Genomic DNA, 16354 nt, shown 5'->3' on the forward strand with positions numbered 1-16354 from the left:
TGTTGCACCTCATGGAACTCTTCTTATCAAAAATACCAGTATGAACTATAACATGCTGCAAACATGTAGAGAAGCTACATTAACCTACTTTAGTCCCACCTAATGCATGAGTTGTGTCCTCTCATTCAGGTGGACCTGAGTTTGAATCACAGTATACACAAACACAGTGTAGCTACAGGTAAAACTCTGCAGTAGCTTTAATATTTGTCTCATTATCTTGTGAGGCAGAATATTCCACATCGGACCGTCAAAGCAATTTCTTCATTACAGCGGAAAATGAAATGGCTTCAAAACACCATGAATATGACACCAAGCACACAGCAGTAACAGATCGTAGACTGCAGAGAGGCACTCATTATGGATGCTGTGCACCTCTCAGCTGGCCTCGTACTGTCCACTGAAAACTGCTGCAGACGCAGTCACTGCATTTCAGAGCTGACATTAAAGTTTATGCTGCCGATACGTGGTTTATAATCACAATCTCTGAAGATAGCCTTCCTAGTCGCAGGGATTACAGGTAACTATAAAGTGTTACACACTGTAAGTTATTGATCTAAACCAGACTACCTCTGTTCATGTGTGTGTGATTATGGCAGGCTGAAGTTAATGTGTAAATTACAGCTTCACATGTGCTCTGTGAGTGAGAGTGTGTGTTTGTGTGTTCCTGTGTGTTTGCTGTGTTGCAGCACTCGTTCTGCTCTGTTTAAATAGCTGTGTTTGCAATGTCAGGTCCTGTAACCAGAGGAATAAATCAGCAGCACTGCAGCTCTTAGCTGATTGGGACAAACACACACACACACACACACACGCACACACACCAGTCCTTGTCTTTACGCATAAGTAAGGACCTGTCATTGACCTAATGGATATAATGCTAGTCCTTTAATCTACAGTAACCTCAAGGTTCTCAACTGAAATGAAATCCAAAACCTATTGGTTCTTACACTAACCCCGAACCCAAATCTTAACCAGCATCCCCATGAGTATCATTAAACAAGGACACACACACACACACACAGTTAAATAGCCAGGTCCTTAGAACATTGTGACCCAGATCTGTCACTGGGGCATCCAATACCCACAATGCCTCCTGGGGTTTAAGGAGCATCTCATTGGCCAATCCTTACTGGCATATTCAGCTAATTCTAGTTCCTCACCTACAATTGCATTTTATAAGACTTTCCCATTCACTTACATGGGCTTGTGCTGAAAATAACCCTAAATGTCAAAATGATTAATAGCATTCTCGTGGATATTTTTAGTATAGTGCTTTTTTTTCATCCCCATGTGCACTGGATCAGGGGTTCTGGGAACCAGTGACATGACTGGAAACCAGCTGTTAAAATGGTTATATAAGAGTTTTACAAAAGGCAGGGAGTACAGTTAATGCAGGCTTCCACACACACTGAAGAATGAGGGAATGTGTTCCATCTGGACCCCGTGGCAATGCAGATGTGGGAAGTATAAATATGCAATGAAGAGTTGGACACAGACGTAGCATCTTGATCAAAATCAGAGCAAGCAGCATTTTTATATCTCGTTCTGCGCAGTTGAAACAATCCAGTGCTTAAATCAGCCACACTGCACCTAAACTTGTTGAAAGTGGAATTATCTGATAAGCTCAATTATTTTTAGGTCAGCATCCCTTGATTGTCTTTCTATTCGTGAACATATTAATATCCAGACTATGTTGTTGAATCAGGCGACTTTACCTGACGGTATAATAAAAAGACATAATCTTCGGCAAGATTTTCCCCAGATGAAGAAGAAGGTATCCCACTGTAATTTACTCATGTGTGTTAAGCCTGTAGTTCTTATACATCAGGCCTATTCTTTTTTTTAGGGATGAACCGAAATGTAAATTGTCGCCGAAACCGAAAACCAAAAATGAGGAAAACACTGAAAGAAATTATTATGCCAATTCTGTGCCATTGTTTTTTAATCCAGTTGTGTTGTTATGGCTGAGACTGTGTGCACTTACCTCGCTAAAGTCAAGGCATTGTAATTATACATAGATTAATATTCATGCTTCAAAGAATAAATCAATTCAAAATCTATGAAAATATTTAGGATGGATCTCGTGGAACATATCAGACACCGAGGGTGCATGCTCCTCATGTGGTGCAGACAGACCAGCCTTTTTTCTGCTTCTCCGTCTCCAACGCAGCCTGGATCATTTCTCCACACGTCCAAGTAATGATCTTTATGAAGAGGATGGAGTACAGTCGTGATGAAGTGCAGGGGATGTTGGCAGATCTTCTCTTTCATCTCTACTTTTTCATTTCATTTCATTGGTTCTGCTGCTTTTTCATTTAGAACTACTTCCACACGTGTGCTCCAAAAATCAGCCAATTGTAGCCTTGTACATTAAACTTCAATTTTGAAAGAATTAACAACTGCAGACGTGTGAAGATAACAGACATTTGAAGAGGAAAGAGCGACTCGTTAAGATGCTTAGCATTTTTATCCAAACCATATAATTGGACTACTGTCCTTGTCCCAGTATACAAGCATTGTTTGGGAATGAATGAGACCACCTCCTCTACACTAGGTGGCGATATGGCCTCTTTCAGCTTGTCTGCAGTAGGTGTTTCCCTTTTACATCACAGACCAAAACAACAGTATCTGGAAGCAAACTGGTGCCACATCAGTTACCATTCAGTATCTTGTTATCCTTCATTAACGTCTTTAATTATATTTATTTATTCTTCTTCTTCTTCTTCTATAATTATAAGTCTATTATAAGTCTGGGGCAGGAAGTGCGGAACATGAGTGTATATATTTATTTATATTTACTGCAACACTTATTCCATTATTAATCGATTACTAAATGTATTGTCAAATATTTTGGTAGTCGCTTTGAGTTTTAAAAATTAAGACCTTTCTGATTTTGCAGCGTCTTAAATGTGAATATGTCCTGGTTTATTTGCTCCATATAACAAATAAATCATTATCATTTCCAGGTTTGGTAAACACAGAAAAACAACATTTTTCAACATTTAATCAACAGATGAATTGATTATGAAAATAATCCCAATGTACAGGTCAAACTAAATCTTCTGATCATAGTGGACCAAGCCTCTGCATTAGTGTGTATAATTTCTCCTGCAGAATAGATTATTTGACTGATGGAAATGAACGGTCCACCACTGCTGCTGAGATCACTTCCATCCTGCAGGCCTTTATACAGCATTGTGAGATTTGAAAGAAAGGAATAATATCATTTCAAGGAAGTCATTAGTAAAAGGTATAAAAGCAGACTGACCTCTTAATTAATCTTGTTCCCAGTAGGACCCAGTAATAAGATAGACAGTTTGCCCTTGTGTTTGCCCTGCGCTCAGTCTTTATTTAATGCAAAGCATACATTTCTGCAGCGGTGAAATGGAAGCCACACGAAGACAAAATCCTCCCTGAGGGAAAGAGAGGAAGGAATCAAACACTCTTGAGTTGAGTGTTTGCGTTTATGCAGGTATTGATTTGTGGTCGCCGTCTGTCGTGGGCGTTTTCCTTCAAATGGCAAAGATGCCAATTCGGCTACGACGTAGACGTAGAAATATGTAGGCGGCTGTTTTCTGTGATGGTTGGTGTTTTACTCAAAGCACAACACCAACCATCACAGTGTGTGAATCTGAAGGTGGAGCGAGTCGTCTTTCAACTCTTTCAACACGGATGTGGGTTCGATTCCTGGCTCCGCTAGTCTACATGCTGATGTGTCCTTGGGCAAGGCACTTAACCCTGTACGTTGCTCCTGGCTGTGTGTTTCCTCTGTGTTTGTAAACCTGAATATCTCACACCCACTGCATACTACTGAATTAAATGTGAAGGGGTGGGGCTTTGGTCACAATATTCTTTTATATTTTTTTCCCCTGGTAGTCAGGAGGATATATTAGCTGTGGATTATGACATCATCATGTCATGCAGTATTTAAGATATTTATAAGACGGTCTAGAAGCAGTGTTTCCGTGACCTACTTCCTCCAACCGAGAGCACTGAAGAGTGTACTTTTACTTTAAATGACCTGACTCTATATATATATCTCAGTAGTGGCTTTAAATAAAACAAAATCAGGGCACACATGTTTCACTTCCTTCTTTATGAGGAGTTCTACACAAAATGTGCCTTGAAACTGTATATTTTCTGGGCTTTTTCGGTAACGGACACTTTAATTTAGGATAGTAGATGTAAAATGTGGTGCTTCAAATTCAACTTTTAAGCGTATAATTCTCTTCTTACCTTCTTATCTTCTGTCGATCTGTCTTCAGAGCGAGTGGCTGAAGTGCAACATTAAAATGCAGATGCCCTTTTAAAGGAATTTTGGCAAATGTGAGTCTGAAGAGAACATTAGCTAATATTTAATGGTGTTGTTTTTTGACTCTCTAATCTCTATATCATAGTTCCCATCACTTTCTACCACTTTATCCTCCAGTGGAGGGTCACGGTGCACGGCTGCGCCAATCTCAGCACTCAGGTACACTCTGGACAGCTCACCAGTCCATCGACCTTTCACTCTCACATCTACGGTCAATTCAGAGTGACCAATTTACCTAATCCCCACATCTGATGTAAATGGAAGAAAGTTAAACTGTGGCTAAATCCAGCCTCACAGAGCAGCTAACACGGCTGCAGACGTGGAATCTAAATGAAGAAAGAGTTTTGTCTGCAGTCTGCAGCCTGTTTCCATGTTTCCATGGTAAAACCTCCTGCTGTTGCAAAAATCCTTTGAGTTAATTGTGCATATGAAGCTGCGAGCTGACCTTGCCTTGGTTCGGTCTAACTTGTAACAGAGGTTTTAATATCAGTGAGCCTTCCTAGTAAATTGAGTTTAAAGCAAATCCAAACCTTGACACTGAGGTGATGTTGTTTACGACCGGGGTATGAACATAAAGGATTGTGGTTATTTCCAACTGTGCTCAGCTCCAGATGATTTCCACACTTGAGTTGCTCTGAGTTTCCCAAAACAACATAAAAACAACACGTGTGTCACTGGTTTAACCATGGATGTGCTTTTGGGACTCCCAGAGCAGGTGGTGCAGTGGATGTACATGAATATGTTATGGTTTGTCTTTTGATCGAGAGTTTTTCTTACATCCACTGAACCCGTGCTCCTTCCCTCACCTACTCAGTTCATGTTGGTGCTCCAGAGCGCCACCTCTAGGTGCCTCTGGGATATTGTGATAGCTGATTTTCGTAACCCATATTCCTGTTTTGTCCTGTCCCTGTCTGTCTGTATCTGTCTGTCCATCTGTGTGTCCCTCTGTCCATCTATCTGTCCGTGTCTTTTTCCAACTTCCTCCTTTGGTCTGAAATATTTTGACTTGGTTTGGGCTGGTTTCCTTTTGGATGATTTACCTTTTTTCAACTTTGTTTCACTTACAAATGCTTGTAACTGTAACAAATGGTTTATATTTGCTGTTTCTGATGTGCGATGCTGTCATAATACAACACACTTACATGTCACCACATTGTTTTCTGCCCATAACATAACAACGACTCAAACCTTTGCTTTGCTGTGGATGACCCCTCATACGCCCGCTCTGACCATGTCATCTCCACATAGCCCCAGGTTATGAGAAGTCACGCAGCCTCAATAACATCTCTGGGATGACAGGCGCCCCGCTGCGCCTCACGCCCATCACCAACTCCACTTTTGAGCCCTTTGAGCCGCCTGGCCTCAGGCGATGCCACTCCCCCATCCCCTCCATCTTGTAGCATAAGAGACAGAGAAACACAGAGAAACACAGTCAAACAAAATGTCAACAACAGCAACAGTTTGTTTTTTTCTTGACGAAAGAAACTAAAATAATCAACACGGAAGAAGCGCCTGGACACGTGGTTTCATCCCAGCTGCTCTGTCATTACCATCACTCACCTTCTTGATAGAAACTATGAATTAGACTTTAATTAGGTCATTAAAAAATAATTAGAGGGTCCTATTCTAAAAGTCACATCAAACCTAATGATGAAGCTCAGATAGATGCTTAAGCAAATGTACTTTAAACTACACAAACACACACTAACACTCCTGCCTTACTAACAGGGACAGAGTCTAGGTTAGTTTAGACTGATATGATAGATGAGTTAGTTTACCTCTAGCTTTCCCTGTGCTACTTCTTGCCTGTATCTTTACTGCATTTGCACTAACTGCTTTAAAACTGACACCTAGGAGTAGTTGTGAATAAGACTTTTTCTTTTCTTTTTTAAATATTAAGCCAGAGAATGTACAGTATATACACTTGCACACATGCGTGTCTCTCTATAGTTGTGAAGACATTCATAGACATACAGTGTCTGCCCTGAACTAAACGTCCTCCTCAAACATTCACCCAATCCAAACCTTTATTTTGGGTTCACACCGAATGGAAGCAATTTTTTCACATTGCAATTCTCATGCAATAAACATGACTGGTTGACTTGCTAATGCTAACTAGAGCTAACTCCGTACACAGTAAATTTTAGTCTCTTCTCCAGTCTCTGCTGATCAGGGTGCGTTCACACAACTGTCCTGTTCTAAAAACCTTTTTCGACATCACGTGAATTTTTCACTAAAGATTAACGAAACTAAACTATTTCAACAATAACGACTGAGGCAACACTGACACAGAACATGAATCTTCACGGTATTTGGATGATTCCTGATGATCTGTACAATATGTATATGATGTCAACGCACAAAAAAGTGCATTTCATTCAGTGTGAACACGCCCCCCCCCCCCCCCACACACACACACACACACACACGCACTTAAAGAAGCTAACGTGTTACAGCAGCAGCAGCATGCATGTTTTTATTCATGCTCCTTAAAGACAAAAAATACAGTATGCCTACAAGTAGACTGAACTACTGTTTCATACACTGCAGAATCAACTGTAACCTTTGACAAAGCGTCATAGTCTATAGTCTATAGTCTATACAGTATAGCTCTGTTTCCTGTGTGACATGCTGATGAAATACAACCTCTCTTAGACAGAATTGTGCAGCAGCAACAATACACACAGACTCTTTCTTTGTTTCCAGAGTGTCTGCTCAGTGCAGGCACGGAGGGGAGAGGGACTTACTACACTATGGTAGTGTCCCCCTCCTCTCTAAGCCTCCTCCTCTTCCTCCTCCTCCTTCCTCCTCAGGCTTAACAGACCCTCACTGCACTCACAGGGTGGACTGCATGAGGGTGGTCAACCAGGGAACATGTGTTACTGTATGGGTGTCTGGGTGGGATGCAGCCTGTGGGAGAGGGGTTATCAGTGTGAGCCTCCCAATGAGATCAACCTGGAGTGGATGTTAGATTATTCAAACCATCAGAAGTTGTTTTCTTTCAATGTTACAGAACAAACAAAAAAAACTAAAGAAAACTCATCCGAGTATAAATGCAGGTTCAGAGTGAACACTCAATACACATTATGTAAATGAGGTCAGAAAACCAATCATACTTAAGTACGAAGCATCGGTGATTCATGATTTGTTAAAACAAAGTACATTTGTATGTTCTTTTCAAACACCTGGAAATTCAGAAAAGAAAAAGTGATTTGATCCTGTTGTTTATTTTCATGATTTCCACACAGTATTCTAATGTAATCATTGAAAAGCACATAACGACCCGGCTTCTGTTTAATTCTAGTTTGATTTTCAACCATTTAAAACAAATCTATATGCACGTTGGTATTGGAAATGATGGTACCTTTATTTTGAAGGTTCATAAGACAAAGGGGTTAGATAAAGGAAATAAACACTGCTCAGTTGCCAAGTGAAACATATTTCATGACAATAGTAACAATAGGAATATGGGTAGAAAAAAAACATAGACTTATATGATGAACTTTAACCCTCACCAATTCCTGCACTGTAGATTGTTGTAGAAGTTGGAGCGATAGGATTTCATCTCCCACTGCATCATGCTTCACCTCGTGATCATGCACTCTTGCCTGAGCTCTCAGCAGAAGACTGAGCTGCAAAGCCAGAAGAAAACATGGACACCATGTTGTGTTTTCATGGAGATGGTTCTGAGATGAGGGCTGAGGATCAAGGATGTTCAGTACCGATCTGGAGTCAGGCTGAGGTTAACGTCACGAGAAGCACAAGCAAACTGTCATATGTCTAAAATGAATAATAATAGTCTTTCAGCTATTTGTGGGGTTAAAGGTCATAGGCTGAAGTGACCATGTGATTCTTGGAACTGCATTGAGCTATGCTACTAATGCAAATGTCTCTATTATACGTCATATAGCATATAAATCAATGATAACATTTATTTCTCCCTTTCACAAAAATACACGTGTTAAAATGGCTTAACAACTTAATGATATACTTACACAGTCTGACTATCAACAATGTCAAACAGATCAATCCAATGACTAGTTAGCGCTTATGCTAACTACTTGTAGCATGTAGTGCATATGATGAGTTCCAAATGTTTATTTTATAATGGGGGGAGTTTATTTAATTGCCATTGGAATGAATGCATCTTTAGTTGACTAGCATATAGAAATAACTCCTAAAACAAACAGCTAGCCTATGCCATATTGAAATATTAGGCTAGCTATTATAAGCTAGGCTAACCACAGCCTGACTCCAGCTCTGAGGTTCACACACACACACACACACACACACAGACACGAGCGTCACATAACAGTGGGAGTGGGGAAAGTGACTGTGGTAGTTTTGAGCGTTGCAGCTCAGTCTAAGCGTGAGAAGCAGAGGTTTTTTCCTCAGGTGTGAGTTTCATCCCGTCACCACCTCCTCCGCCGCCGCCGCCAACAGCGTTACTACTTGCACTGACACCAGTGTGACTCAGCAGCCAAATGGCAATATTTTTAGTTTTATCCCTTTTTGGCTTCTCTTTCTTTCCCTCTTTTTGCCCCCTACCTTGAACCCCCCGCCCCTCCCCTTCTTCTCCTCTGTCCGTCCATCTCTTCTTTGTTTTCGGTGGTCAGTAGGAGGCACTGTGAACGGCTACTGGAGCGACAGCCCGTGGTAAAAGAGGAGCGGACGATAAATGAACGCCACATGAGAGGACGGAGAGAGAGAACATGACATCAGAGACAGCATGCAAACATAGAAATATGCAATGTAGATAAATGAGACCGCTGTGGTTGGATCTATGTGTGTTTGGATAAGTAGCATCTACGGTTTGTGTGTGTGTGTGTGTGTGTGCGTGCGCCGGGACCATCTACCTCTGTGTGATGTAAGATGCACAAATGTCAACAAATGCATCATCTCTTTTGCTCTTATTTCAATTTTGTTTTTCTGTATGTGATCACACAACGACGTCCTCTTCCTGTAAAGGACTTTTTTGTCTTTTTTTCCTTGTTTTCTGACGTTGTTCTGACACGTGTTTGACTTCACAACGACATTGTCACTGTTGTGTAGACAGTAATTGTGTCGACTGTTTTAACGCCTTGATGTTCTCACCTTCTGCGCCCTCGATTCAAAAGTAATGGAGAACTTGTAGCTTCAATCAGAATAAAATAGAATATAATAAGAGCTGCTTCAAAATGCATACATTTAGTTTTATAAAGAAGTTCTCTATCATGATTTTTCTAAGGCTAAACTATATGGATTTTGCTTTGGTGAAAAGTTTCTGTCACTTTTTTTATGGAAAACACGGGAATGCTGGAGGTGAGAGCAATAAATGAGGTGATTTTATATTTGATTTTGGTCATTTGGGAAGTAAACTCTTGTTTAGTTTCTTGGGAGGGGGAGTTGGGTTTAGTGTCATATATCTGTAAACTAATGAAGCTGAAGCCAGAAACTGATTAGCCTAGCTTAGCATTTCAGGAGTTTCTAGCTTGACATTCCCTGGACTCTAAGATGAGTCTGTTGGACACTTTCATGAACAAATGACTTCCTACATTTGTGTTAACAAGAGCGTGTTGGGCTCTAAAGTGATGTTGGAATGCACATGATTGGATATATCCCCCCCAAACTCCTCCCTGCCTGATGCTAAGCTAACGTAATGTAGCACCTTCTGGCTGTAGCTTCTCATTTGACCCATTCCTCCCTATAATGTTGTTATATCCTGTGAACCCTGAGTGAGCCAGATTCAGGGCCATGCTGGGTTTGGTTGTTCCTGTTCCAGCCTGGTCACAATGTGTCAGGTACAAATGAGTGTCAACCTGAAGTCTCACGATATATTCACAGTAGAACACAATCATCATAAAGACATGCACACTAAGCACACACACAACAACACATATAGATGTGAACACACACAGTTCAACCCCCCAAACTGAATCATTCTCATGTTATCACCATTCCATCCTCTCCTCCTCCTCCTCCTCCTCCTCCTCCTCCTCCACCACCTCTCCCTTTCCACTGTCGTCTTGGTGTGAGTGCGTCTGTCACTTACCTGAAAGCCACTGCTGACCGGTTGCTTTTGTCATGATGATGATGTACATATGTAAAGTTTGCATTGTAGATGAATCTGCATGGGTCTCTGACGCAAGCAATAAGGATACCACTAATGTGAGGAGGTTTGATAGGTTTAATGACTGTGTATATACTGTTTAGATGACTAAAGGTGTGTATGGATGTATGTGTTTAGAAGCATACATATGCACTAACAAAGCATGCAGGACAAAAAAAATCCTCACCTCTTTGGATGCAAGAGGAGGTGGGACAGGCTGACATTATGCATGCGAAAATGCTATGATGCTACTGGTCAAGAATGACCAAGTTAGGTACTGTAACTGGGCCGGGCGGGGGTGGGAAAGTTTATTTTTGCAGGACGGGGAGGGGTTACATTTCTGATAGGTCTTGTATAGCTGCTTTCTTATTGATCTTAAGAGACTTATGATAAGAGAAACATATTAACAATCGTAGCGTATGATTTATTTTCCTTTTTTTTTGCTTCTCTTTCCACAGAGAACTGTTCTGAAAGCCCCGCGCTTATCAGATATATGCAAAAAGAAGCAGTAACTGTGAACTAATGCTAACAAATGAAAAGTCAAATCAAATCCAGCTTCTTCCGTCATTGTCTCAACACCTCTTCTACAAGAGGAGAGAGCCTTCTCCTCACAAGAGAGCCCCCACCATCATTTTCATCCTTCACTTTCTGCCCACGTCATGTTCCCGTATGTCCCGTCACATGAACCACAACAAGCTAAAAAGCACCTCTGCTGAATGTCGGATTCAATGCAACCTCCCACAAAGCCGGAACCATAAAAGTAGCCGCCGCCGTCGTCGTCTTGTGGGTTCACGGTAAATCCTTCTAATATGGATATGACCTCTATTAGAGCAGAGACTGTATGACTCCAGTAGTTCTTGACCACGCTACAGTATCTCAGTTGTCTGCAGTCAAGACTCCCAAATCACCAGCATTAACACCATAAACAACCCATAATGCATTGCTCTGTGAGAACTCAGAGGCTCACAGAACCTTCTGACCGCACTACAGGCGAAACAGAGCACGAGCCAATATTTATAAAATACCTGCAGGAGACGAGTTTCTCACAGGTTTATCATCACAACTTCCTGTTTGTTGTTTTTAGAAAGTCTTGACGCTGATTATATGAAAGGAAGCGTAGGTATGTAGACTCTAATTTGGTCACATGACAATACATTTCAGGATTTCTTCTTCTTCTTCCAATGAGTTCCTGCAGGCTGTACACTGAGAGGTGCAATGCTGCCCTCTACAGTTCAAAGTTCCCCATCACGTTTTGAAGTCTGAAATCAAAGTTCGAACTTTGAGTCAGCAGTTAAATCTCTGGCCTGACGACAGATAATCTTTATGAACACAGAGTCGTTATAGACGCACCGCTGTCTTTGAAGAAGTTGCACTGAATTCCCAGAGTTCCACACTGCAGAGTCCGTTTTTTTCCTTTCCATCCATTCACAACTCAGGTATCTCTTTCTCGGTCTGTCCTTCTGTGCCCCAGTGTCCTCAGAGATGAACTGTATGTCACTGTCTCCTCTCTTCTCTGTGTTCTGTGGCCCCTCCATGTAGAAATACTGTTTTGCTTTCTTTGTCCAAATGTGCTTCCTGGTTCCCTCTTGTGTCATCCAGTTGTCTTTCCACCCCTTTCCCAAAAAACTGCATCCCTCTTTCGGAGATTTTATCCCCCTCAACACATTGTCCATCCCCCAAGTCTCTCTTAGCAAAACCAAAAAAGGAACTGAATGGAATTGGAACACCTTTTGACCAGATTAAAAGAATATGTAAAGGTGTGCACTGGCCTATCACTGGATTTCACCTGGAAGGAAGACAGGAATGGACATAAATTAAGACTGGAGTGACGTGTAGATGGGAGGAGGGGAAAGTGTGCTGTAAATGTGATGTGTTCTGAATGGACTGTCAGCCGAGCAGCGTCAGAGGGAGGAAATGTGGTGATGGTGATGATGAGGAGGAGGAGGAGGAAGAAATAAAGAAGCAAAAAAATCGCTTCTCCATGTAAGAATGTGTACCTCACTGTTGTTCCTGTGCACTGTTTGCTTCTGTGTCGTCTTCTCTCACCTGTGTGTGCTTTCTGTGTTGGTGTGACATTCTTTTGTTTTATGTTTGTGTGTTTTTTTGTGTGTGTGTCATGTGCTGCACTTTATTTCCGTACTTATTCTTTCACGTAGCGTTTGTGTGCACCACACCTGGGTCAAACAGCCTGCACCGACACCATCTCCACACGGCTTGTTTTATCCCACACAGGTGCAAAGGGAACTTAACACACAAGTGCACCGGAATGAGATTAATCACAAAATGACCTTGTCTGTCTGATGATTATTAAAGTGGGATGGAACAAACAAAGAAAAAAAAGGATACAAATGGTTGTTATTTGGCCAAGGTCTGGTGTGTACATGTGCAGAACACACCAACTGAGATGTTTGTGTCTCAGCTCTTGGTCTGGATTTCAGCCCAGTCCTGGTTGGCTGCAGTCCTCTGGTTCCAACTTTGATCCCTGACCTTGAGGTCTCATGGTCCCATCAATTCCAGAGTTTCTTATCCAAAATGACCATGTGTTGTATCAGAGGACTGAGTATCAGAGGACTCCAGGAAAGAGAGAGAGAGAGTTAAACGTTCAATGTGTTTGGTGTATTTGCATGTGGACAGGGCTGGGGGAGCTTTTTTACTGATTTATTTCATTTATTTTTCTTCAGTGCTGTAAATACAGAACTTCACCTTATAAACACAGGTGGATGAATCCATCTATGCAGATGACATTCTTGTAAAAATCTGCACCAGACCTGGATGTTACTAAGGCTACATCCATACCACTACATTTCCATTCGAAAAATGACCTTTCAGGTACGCAGTGTCATCGCATGCAGGTGTAAACAGGAAGTTGGTTCTCACCTCTGCATTTGTTAGTTTAGTTTTATTTGATGAAAAGTTGAAAAGGAGAAACTGAAACTCAAAGGGCCTTAATTTAATGATCTAAAGTGCATTCGGGCTCATTTTGCTGGTCACTTGCTGTGCAATCTCGCTTCAAAAGGGGTTTCATTTAGTGTCTGCATTATTTGTAGGTGTGTTTTGAGCCTAACATCAATTAAGCCAATCAGAATTATCTCCTGTCATTCTCTTCTTGATCCTGCTCGTACTCCGGGAGTGACAGGATCAAGAATTAAAAAAAGAGAGAAAAAGAAACGTGCAAAAGTAAGGTTCTAAGTTAAGAAGCACCAGAAGTTGATCGTCTCAAATGTGGCTCTGATGCAAATTATTGCTGTCACTTTCCAGATGAGATATAGTGTCTGCGCTAATGTGTGAGACACTCGGCTTGTTATTTCGATTTTCAGCAGCACTAGGAGCTTTCTCTCATGCAGGAGAGGGACAGACAGAACCACACCAGCAGCTCAGAGTCCCAGAACCTCATCGTTTAGCTCTGATCCTGCGTAAAGGCGGCACATCCCTGGCACATCCTACGCTAATGAGCAGGCCCTCGTGGTCCTTCGTCAGCGGACCCTCTGCCGTCTATCGATCCTCTGTCCCATCAACTTAGACATCTAATGCGTTGTTTAGATAAGTATGGAAATACTACGCCATTGACTTTACACCAGGCATTTGTTGGTCAATGGTGCAGTAGCTTTCTGCTACCTCAAGTTAGCAATGCGCCGACCACACCTCATTTTAAGACCAAACCGATTGCACTGTGCTGTGCTCCGCTCTGTGCCAGGTGTAAGAGAGCTGTTTATTCACAGCCGAGATAAGAACCAATCATAAGTGTGACTGCACGTGTCAGCGTCTCATTACGACAAGTGCAAACAAACATGGAGTCGTTTGGATGTAGCCTTAACCCAGTCTCTGAAATACTAATGCATTTTTTTTTTGTTTTGTTTTTTAAATAGTGTTAGCACCTAAAATGTTCTCATTAAATATCGTGTACACATTTTAATCACTAGGAGCATGGTGTGTAGCAAACAAAAGTCATCTTTCCCACTTCATGTCCTGAATAAATTCTCTTTTCTTTTTCCCTTTCAGTGCTGAGTTTCTAACCAGCCGCCCCCCTCCTCCTCCTTCTCCTCCTCCTCCTCCTCCCCCAAAAAAGAAGACGAGAGGTGGAAATCATCACCATCGATGACTGAGCCAGAGAAAGTGATTGTGGTCACATGCACGCCATTCCAACATGGAGCAAGTGACTGTCATAGCCATCTACAGTCTGGATGCTCATATCCAGCCTCTGTTTCCACACGTCCTGGCTCCCCCTTGTGTTTATTTAGCAACGTTGCATGCACAGCTGCTGATTTTAAGTGATGCACCATTATTTTGGCGCTCAAAGCACTATGCAAGGTGAGGGGCGGTCTGTCATGATGTCGCACGGCTCTGGCAGAGCGTGATCCAGCGCCGCTGCTGGCCTCCAGAATCCTGCTAATCTCTGCTGAACCACACACGGGACCTCGACAAGCCGGTGGGAATCAGCTCATACATATCAGAAAACATCAGCCATATCACGTGTGTTTGAAGACATCGACTGGACACCATCTGTGAGACAACCGGCATTCTGAGACTGAGATAGAAATGCCCAGGTCTCCGTGGACAAGAGTCCGTTTAAATGTGTTACCCAAAGACGGACACGCGGACGGACGTCCCAGTTGGGTTGAACAGAAATCCTCAGAGACACTAAACTGGCCACAGCATCTGCTTTTTTTTAAAAGAGGTTTCCTTGAAAGGAAGATGAAATGCAATTGAGCCTCTCTTTCTCTCCCTCCCTCTGTCTCTCTCTCTCTCTCTCTCTCTCTCTTTCCCGCTGGAGTCTTGACGGTGTCTTGACCCACCCCCTCACCACCCCCCTGCATTGCTGCTGCTGCTGCTGCTGCCGGCCTTCTTTAGCAAATCTGCATGGCATGAAACCAATAAAAACCCCGAGAAAGACGCTCAATGACACAATGGATGGATTATATAAGGGGAGGCAGGGAGTGTCTAAGAGAAAGAGACTATATTTCTTTTCTTTTTTTCCAGCCACCAAGCAATGTCAATGCAAAGTCATCATCATCCTCATCGTAATTCAAACTACTCTTTAACCTCCCCCGAAACTGGCTGCTAAAATGTGGACAAAACAGCATCTCCTGCAGCAAACTGCTCCGTGTGAAGGTTTGACCGATTCGGAGGAGCTCCCTCCTTCCCCGAGAGAAAGAGGGAGAGGGGGGGAGGAGATTCTGCAGACCATACACTCAATACCTCTGGGGATGGGGGCCAGAAGATGCAGGCTTTTTAAAGTAAAGCAGGTATTCAGCAGCAGCGGGAGAACACCTCTGAGAAACTCTTCTATGGACAAAAAAAGAAAAAAAAGAGAAAAAAGGCAATGATTGCAAATTAGAAATGCATTTTTATGACATTGTTTACCAGCATGAATATTCTGCATGACCTCTGCAAGCCATTCTGATCTCCCCCAAGATAAACAGGGCTAGAAATTGATCATTTAAATGTGGAAATCTTAACAAAATGATGTTAAATGCAAAAGAGTTAAAAAAAAAAAAAAAAAAAAAGACATGACATTTGAAAAACATTTTCTAAATTTTGGTTTTTGACAATTCAGTACATTTCATTAACGATAAAAAAGGGGGTTGCAGCATCACCCCTGTTGTGTGTTTGTATGTTTGTTTGTTTGTTTGTTTGAGGACTGACAGCCCAGCTCCCCAAACACCCATCAGGACTCCTCCCACATTCTGCAAGTATTTATTATGTTACTACAAGTTTGTCTGCGTCTATGATTACCTCAACTCCTCACCTGACACCTGCTACTCTGCTTCCTCTTCTTCCTCCTCCACTCTTCCCTCCTCTACTTTGTTTTGTAGCCTTTTACCAGAACCATGACTTTCTCTGATGGCAGCTGTGTGTGTGTGTGTGTGTGTGTGTGTGTGTGTTTCTGAGCCACCATCTGAACCAGGACTATCACACTGATCTCGCCTCACCCCATCACATATACTTGAAATGAAAAT

At 42.1% G+C, this 16354-nt stretch overlaps 1 protein-coding gene across 4 annotated transcripts in view; it reads left to right on the forward strand.

The window, feature by feature from the left end:
- LOC131474919 (potassium voltage-gated channel subfamily C member 1-like) overlaps positions 1 to 15594 on the forward strand; it is a 73242-nt gene extending 57648 nt beyond the window's left edge. The window contains exon 5 of one of the 4 annotated variants that reach the window (XM_058652645.1): positions 5558 to 6704. In XM_058652645.1, coding sequence (XP_058508628.1) covers positions 5558 to 5709 — 152 coding nt within the window. In that variant the 3' untranslated portion in view covers positions 5710 to 6704. Of the gene's footprint in view, positions 1 to 5557; positions 6705 to 8925; positions 11520 to 14396 lie in introns of those variants that run through there. The other 3 variants (XM_058652644.1, XM_058652642.1, XM_058652643.1) reach the window with 3 other exon arrangements.
- The last annotated feature ends 760 nt before the right edge of the window (positions 15595 to 16354 follow it).

This window comes from Solea solea, chromosome 16, assembly GCF_958295425.1.
Source record: "Solea solea chromosome 16, fSolSol10.1, whole genome shotgun sequence".
In the NCBI taxonomy this organism is placed as follows: Eukaryota; Metazoa; Chordata; class Actinopteri; order Pleuronectiformes; family Soleidae; genus Solea; species Solea solea.